The 8220-nt window shown below is 31.3% G+C and overlaps 1 protein-coding gene across 1 annotated transcript; it reads left to right on the top strand.

Moving 5' to 3' along the window:
• Nucleotides 1–6906: 6906 nt before the first annotated feature.
• LOC143635356 (uncharacterized) lies at nucleotides 6907–7900 on the top strand. The gene is made up of 4 exons (XM_077103211.1): nucleotides 6907–7062; nucleotides 7135–7244; nucleotides 7370–7484; nucleotides 7765–7900. Exons 1-4 carry the CDS (start codon nucleotides 6926–6928, stop codon nucleotides 7847–7849), a joined length of 447 nt encoding a protein of 148 aa, XP_076959326.1. The 5' UTR covers nucleotides 6907–6925; the 3' UTR covers nucleotides 7850–7900.
• The last annotated feature ends 320 nt before the right edge of the window (nucleotides 7901–8220 follow it).

The raw sequence follows: 8220 nt of genomic DNA, 5'->3' as shown, positions 1-8220 counted from the left end.
GATGGATCTCGTGAGAAATCAAGTTATAGTGAGAAGTGCAAGGAGTCAATCTGGGTCACTCATCTAATTTTCAATCTTCCATCATTAAAAGTATATGAAAAAGGTATTAAAGTAATATAAATGTATTCTCTCTCTAATTAATATCTATATTACATTATAATGCATATACACCTTTTCAACTCCCTCATTCTCTCTCTTTAAGACACCGTGAAATTAACTGTGCATTAACACTACGGCAAAGACCTAATGCATGTTACCGATTTTACTTCCACGACCATTAATTTCACTTCGGTTACGTAATGTAATAAGACAGTCCAAGCAATCAATTCCGTTCTTTTGACGTGTCAAGATGAATGCGAACCACTAGTGTCACTTTATAAGGCTACCTTCCATTTCAATCCCTACACCTTTAAGGTCGCAACCCCTATTTCACCTCCCAATTGTCATTCATTTGACCTCTAATCACTTTCTTCTACAACCGCTATTATCAGGTATTCAATTTCTCATCAAATTCACGTTCCAAATTATCAAATTGTATCAATTGTATACATGATTTCATGGTTCGTAATTTCAGCAATTAATTGCAATGTTTTGTTTTAATTTTTTTAGCAACTTAATTTGGATAGCGGTGGTAAATTGCTAACTTGATAGCTGAATGCATTCATTTGTTATGATTATGATGCAGGGCTTTAGCCTAAACATCATAGGCGAATAAAGGTTGGCAAATTGCGGTAATGAGGCCATGGATGGAGAAACAAATGTAATATAAATACTATTTGCTTTCACTTTGAATGTATATGTAAGTTCATTCTTTTTAAGTTTTCATTTTTTTGTCAGGGTCATCACCACATGCCCGAGACTAGGTGACTATGTCTTTATGAGGAACAAAGTGTTAGCAAGTTAAAGACTTCTATAAACAAGATATCGGTTTATTCGGCACTTTTTGTTTCATTTGATTAGATTTATTCGGTTCATTTTCCACTTAAATCAATTATAATTTGGTTACTTAATTAAACTGGGCACAAAGGTTTGTGGAACCAGTCACCAAACATAACTGAATTCACAATATGGATACGATTAGAAATTGATCAGATAACCAAATTTACCATTTGGTTCGGTTTTTTCAAGTTCGATTTTTGTATTTTTCTGGTTTATTTTTGCACAACTCTACGTTTAACTCGCGACCTCAGCTCGATAATTAATATATAACACAATATATTATTTTTACTTATTACCACAATTTTATATACAATAATAACGTACCATAATGAACCAAGCCCCTAACGACCCCCGTTGCACCCTAAATATTTATGTTCTTATATGAATTTTATTCAAAACCAAGTTTACCCGCCGCTAGTTAGACTCTATACCAGGATTTTTTAGTCATCTAATCTCTTGCCATTTTAAATAAAACTCAGATCGATGTGCCACAAACCAAATTCCCATTGTATCCCCGCTGCAACACACGACCGTCTTAAAAAGGTATCAATTTAACTCAGGGTCAAAACATGTTATAACCAGTATAGTTGGTTGAAATGGGTTGGTTTTTTAAAGCACCATAATAGACCGTCATATTTTCTTATAATTCTAAGCATTGATTGATATATTTATCTTAGAAACAACCTATCATAGTTTACTTTTTTTTTTCAACTTTCACTTCTTTAGTATAGTGGAATTAGCTGCAATTGCTAACCTTTTGATGCTTAAAACAAGTTAAATAATCAATAGTGGTAAAAAGTTTCGGAATAACATAAATATCAAGATATGCATTATTTGAATATTAATTAAAATAGTTCGTATTTATAAATATTTAGATTTCTGTTATTGTTTTCATTAGAATTTATTTATAATATTTGTTAGTAATTAAAACTTAGTTAAGTGTATGTTGTTGTTATTGGTTAAAATTATTATTAATAGTATTTTGATTATTTACAACATATGATATTTCTATTATTGTTTTCATTGTAATCAATATTATTAGTATTATTAATATAACTATTTTAAATATTATTACTATTGTTATTTGATTAACTATGTCACGCTTATGACACACTGATGCTTATTAACTCGAAAACTTTAATCTATATAAAAATATAAAATAAATAAATAAATAAGGAAACTAATAGATTACTCTATAGTATATCGCAATATGATTGATATAAACGAATAATGTCTTGCAAATTGTCTTGTGTTGACCTTAAACACTTCTCACTCTCTTTGTCTCATTTGTCTTGTTTTTACTAAACATCTATTAAGATCTCTTGCATTGACTTATAGCGAACTATGATACAGTCATGAACCGTACCGGTGTCAACGAACTTCTATAGCATCTCCACCCCAAACCAGTTCATACCGACTATATACGTGTTGTGTCCCCGCCGCAACGCGCAGGCACACCTACTAGTATATAATTAAACCATATGAGTTACATTTCTAACTAATATATTAATCTAATCACAATAACTAAAAGATTTAAAAAATCAATAAATCTATAATACAAAAAAATTATCTTTTTTTACCCTATCTCTTGAGTTCACCCTACACAACTATAATTTTTTCCTACACCTCATCAAAATTTTCATACATATCTTTAATTTTTTCATACGCGTCTTAATTTTTTTTCCTACACATTTTCAATTTCTTCGTACATATGCTTTTCGTCCTACACATCTTCAATTGTTTCCTACGCATATTCAATTTCTTCCTACACATCATTAATTTTCTCATACACATCTTAATTTTTTTCCTACACACATTTCATTTTCTCATATACAACATATTTTTTTCCTACACAACTACATTATCTTCAATTGTTTCCAACGCATATTCAATTTCTTCCTATACAACATTAATTTTCTCATACACATCTTAATTTTTTTTCTAAACATATTTAATTTTCTCATACACAACATATTTTTTGCTACACATCTACATTCGTCGTACATTTTTTTTTTCGTCCTACACATCTTCAATTTTTTTCCTACGCATATTTAATTTCTTCCTACACATCTTCAAATTTTTCTTACACATATTTAATTTCTCATACACATCTTATATTTTTTTCCTACACATTTTCAATTTCTTCGTACACATTTTTTTCCATCTTACAAATATTCAATTTATTATTTTTTTTAAAAGAGTAATCAATGATGAAGATACTATTTTACTTACATCTTATAAAATAAAAGTTGTTTATTGGTGAAAAAAGAACAAAGTTAGATCTTACACTAACATATAATGAAATAAATAAATTGTAAATTACAAATCATAACTTTTGGATATTAATGCTTTGAGCTTTTATTTAGGGATATATGAGATAAATTAAATAATTAATTATTTTATTCTACCTAAACTAACCTTTTCATATTTATTTTAATGTCTTTCAAATTTTATTAATTATAATAAATGCATTAATGTTTCAACAATTGATTAATAATCTAATAGTTGAGATCACTTCTTGCACTTCTCGCTATAAGAATCATTTCTGAAATGAACCTAATATATATATATATGTATGTATATATCAAGTTTCGTTTAAGGTATTTTATATTCGTCGATTTTTATTAAATTCGTTAAATCAACCCGATTTATTGTTTGCGCGTATTCTTGCTCATTATTCATCGTTACTATTATATTCACGATGATTTACGTTTATCGTTCATTCGTTTTCTTTTCATTTTATTCAATAAACGAAACTCCGGGATTTAAAGTTAAAAGATTTAAACAAAATTGATAACTATTCGGGTATAATACGAAAAGTATCCAATCAATTAAACATTTATTCCATCTTTTATCACGCTTCAAAGTTTGGGATCTAATTCGTAAATTTCACTTAATTTTCTAGTCTTAAAACATTTCAAAGTATGAGATTCAAATTGCAAATATATATTAAATTCTAATCTTAGAAGAAGCTATAAAGATGAGGGACTGAATGTGTAAATTTATTTAAATTATAATAATAAAATATACCCAACCCACCAGCCCCATCCCACCCACGGCTTTCCAACCGTTTTTCCGGCGTTACCTCCGGCGAACGGAAAACGGTTCTGACAGCCCTTAAAACATGTGTTAATCCGCGTTATAATCCAATTAATGACTTGTAATAACCTGTAGACCGTAATGGAGATCATAAACGTCGTTAATATTATGTATTAACACCCTTTTAATGCATATTAAGCTGTTAAACGGCCAACCGGAATATTAATACCATAATGAGCAATTAAGCCTAAATATTCCAATTAAACCTATATATAGCCTATAAACCATCAAATAAAGTCGTTCACATCGTCAAATCAAGCTAATATACACACATTGATATCAAAATTTCTCGTTAAAACCTGTCTCTGGCCAACTCGTGGTTAACCACCAAACATCAACATTTCCAGGTAACTGATACATGGTTTTTGATAATTTATAGCCGTAATCCAAAACCCCTAAGCTAATTTCATTAAGTATGGATTGGATTAAGAAAATTAAGAATCTAGGGTTTTATGTGAAGAAGATGAAACTGGAAATTGATATTTAATTTTTTTGTTTCTATCTTTAAACCATGAAGCTATTTAGCCATTTGGTTATGTCCCTTGAGTTTAAGCCAAGATACCCGGGTTCAAACCTGGGTCATGGCATTGTTTTCAGTTATTTTTTTTTGTTAAAACCTTTTTCTTTATTATATAAATCAAACTTAATTATTAAAAATTATTTTAAATTAAATAAAACTATATTAGGTTAAAAAAATTAATTATAAACTGAATTTTGCCAACATCCGCCTAAAAACCCTCCTTTTCATACCCGTCAAGTTTTCGTGAAAACCGCTAATATAATATTCTATTATTTATCTTTTCGTTAACATATTATTTTTGTTTACGCTAAAATAAATCGTTTTCAAGATAAATTCCCGTCAAAGTTCGTACTTCGTAATTATAATTAATTTCTCGTATCTTTAATAAATTATTAGTTGGAATAACACTTAAATAATATTATATTGTAATCCCTTTTCCTTAACTTTATAATTTGATTTCGTTAACCTTTATAATCCGTTACCATAATAATTTTCGAGTTAAACTATCATTAAAATCCGTAATTTGCAAATACTATATTTCTTGTAATAATTTTAAATTATTAATCAAATATTAGTAAAATAATATTTAAAACGTTAAATTCCCGTTAAGACTTAAAAATAATTATATTATATTATAAAGTGCATTAGCATAATAAAATAACATTAAAATAACATAAATATCCCTTTAACCAAATCATATAACTTTTACAATCCTGTTAGTTAGATTTTGTTTTGTTTTAATGATAGTTCATGAAGTTCGATTGCTTCGGTTTGTTATTATGCTTTCGGATTTTATTACAAGTTTATCTTCGATTTCGAGGTGAGTTTCTTACACCTCCTTTTAACGCTTTTATTACTTTGGGGGGGGGGGGGGGTATCATATGTATCCTACAAACATCAAGTGTTTACATTTTCGTTTACAAACTAGAATTCGCTACATGGACTTGTGTGTTTACTTGATTACTTGCTCAGAACTACTTGCTCATGGTTACCTCAATAAGTATGATCATACGCCCCCCTTTGCACTCAGTACCATTTGTTTCGAGTAGAAAGGGACCTTATTATTCGAGTACGTTGGTTGTCCCCAACTGGAAAGGATCTTCGTTTATTCTTTACACTTAGGACCTTGATTCGAGTGTAAAGAATCCTTGTTTGCATTGTCACAAGTTTTATGAATTGTATGGTTTTTATGTATTTATATCAAACTGTGTGAACTCACCAACTATGTAGATAGTTGACATTCTTTTATGCATAAGCTACAGGTATAATTATAAGAGGCTGGTAAGCATCGAAGACATTAGACTTAGGTTACAAAAATAAATGGACAAGTTGATTGAGTTTTTGTTATTAAATGTATTTCCTTGCTTTGAACTTGTGTATTTGAGATTTTAAATAAATTAATGATAATATTGTCAAATAATAGTGTCACGTGTATTTGAACAATCTGTACGTCACACTCGGGCGTTTCCGCTTAGGCCGGGGTGTTACAATCGAATTGGGCGGAGAACCGTTGGCATTCTCCGGATGGTCCTTTGCGAGTTTATTAACTCGATTAAGTAATCAATGACGAGCTGACACGTTACAGATAAGGATGGATCAGCGCGTGACACATGTTGACAAGTCATCACCCTGATGTGACACGTGTCAATGACTCATCTAACACATTTTGACATGTGTCCAATGATTTGACAAATTGTGCGCGCCAACGGACTGCCCGTGATTTCCCAAAGGTCAATAATTGCCTAGGGTTTTTCCCTAGTTGTGATATAATAACAATATTTACCCTTGAGCCCCTTGTGATCACTGTACGACGATAAAACCCGTTATCTGCAAATTCCGTTTCTGACAACATCGATCTATGTGCAGACACTTTGTCAAATAAATACTTTTTCCAAGTTAAATCGTAAGCTACTCCATCTTCTATATTGACGTAATATCTGATTAAGCCCAATCGTTAACTGACTGATTTCGTGATGTTACAGATAAAATGACCTCGTCAAAACTAATAGATGATAATGGGCTTCATCAATTTTAAAGAGAAATAACAAGAAAAGAAAATAGGTTTTGTTAAAATTTGTAATTTATTTATATTCTTCCTTTTAAATAAAAATAAACCTTGGATTAGTTTTGTTGGCACCCATAATAAAATAATAATCAGGTAAAACTGAAAATTAATTCAGGGCAGGGTTTAGGGCTTGTAAACAAGGAGTCCGGTAAATCGGAAACGTAAAGGCAAGCAGAGGAATTCAATTATTATTATTGAATCCGACGGTCCATCGTTATTTCTTTCTTATTTATTTATTTATTTACATATATATATATATATATTCATTTCTTGTCAATGTGTTATGTTTACAGGTTTCGTCAATGGATTGGGGTTTTGTGAATAGAAACTGGGAAAAGTGGGCATCTAACACTGTCGGTTCGGCTGCTGGTCACCCATTGAAGGCTGCTCTCCTAATCAACTATGATCCTACCGGACCTTCTCGTCTCTTGTCTACTATGTATGTATGTATGTATGTATACATTCACAGTGTTTATTTTTATTTATGAGATATCCCTTTTCATGTTTCTAGTGCAGAAGAGGAAGGCATGGAAGCCGACCCCATTGAAGTCCGGGAGTTTGTCTATTTCATTAAACGAGGCAATTACCAGACCGAAACCTTCTTTATTCACTCAAATCAATGTAAGCTTCATCGATTCCCTTTGTATTTCATTCACTCACTATATCATTTCAAAATGAATCCTTTTTATCCCCCACAAATTGCTTTATTTTACTGCTAAATAAATATAAATGGCATTCCCAAGCAGATGTTATTACATCAATACACGAAAGCTGGTTTTGTGGAAGGTGCATCAACACATCAAAGCCTGCTGGTGAAGGCGCTATAGTCTACAAGACACCACCTTTCCTCTTCCTTGCCTTGTAAGATGGCATCTTCAGTTATGTTTACAAAAACTATACTGTCATATAATCATTTATATCTTGCGTAACAACTATTTAAGAGGTCGGTCGTTGTGCGCATCAAAATTATGCTTTCGATTGATTTAGCCACCATTTGTGACCCGATTGGGATTAAATACACCCAAAATTGGCCCATTTATAAGTAAACTGTTCAAGAATTTCACCACTAACATGATCCTAACAACTTTTATCTTCTTAAGCTGATTTTTTTTTCTTTTTGTTGTGCAATGAGCTGCTACAGATATGAGGGGTCCATTGGTGCAGCGTCTCGTGCTATGGCTGCTGTTGATCGGTTTGCGTGGCAGTTGGAACGAAGAAATCTTTGATTATCTACAACCACATGGTTCTTCTTTCTTATCTTTCTCTCTGTTTTTTTTTTCTTTTTTTCTTTCTTGTGTGTGTGTGTGTGCGTGTTTTGAGAGGATGGTTTATTATTAATAGTTTGAAACACATGCATTCTTGCTAATTTGAACCCGAAATTTTATTCTAGATTGGACTCTTACCATGACCATATAACAACATTTTAGAATATACCCGCGATGAATAAGAAAGGGAACTATTACTGAAACCAGTCCTCGCTCGGGCCAGGCCTGAAAAGCCTGACGAGACGGGCTTACAAAGGCCTTATTTTAGTAGAAATCCTTACTAAAAGCCCAGTCCCAGCCCAGAAAGCCCTGGTCCAAATATCATATTAACG

Source organism: Bidens hawaiensis, unplaced genomic scaffold, assembly GCF_021521415.1.
Source record: "Bidens hawaiensis isolate Kalapana, Puna unplaced genomic scaffold, B.hawaiensis_p1.1 tig00007455_1, whole genome shotgun sequence".
NCBI lineage: Eukaryota > Viridiplantae > Streptophyta > Magnoliopsida > Asterales > Asteraceae > Bidens > Bidens hawaiensis.
This window is presented reverse-complemented; position numbering and strand designations above follow the sequence as displayed.

Bases quoted from the DNA above. Each gene is read 5' to 3' on its own strand.
- LOC143635356 (XM_077103211.1), top strand. From the start codon at position 6,926: ATGGATTGGGGTTTTGTGAATAGAAACTGGGAAAAGTGGGCATCTAAC. The intron at 7,063-7,134 runs GTATGTATGTAT...TCATGTTTCTAG, and splicing joins TCTCGTCTCTTGTCTACTAT to TGCAGAAGAGGAAGGCATGG. The intron at 7,485-7,764 runs GTAAGATGGCAT...GAGCTGCTACAG, and splicing joins CCTTTCCTCTTCCTTGCCTT to ATATGAGGGGTCCATTGGTG.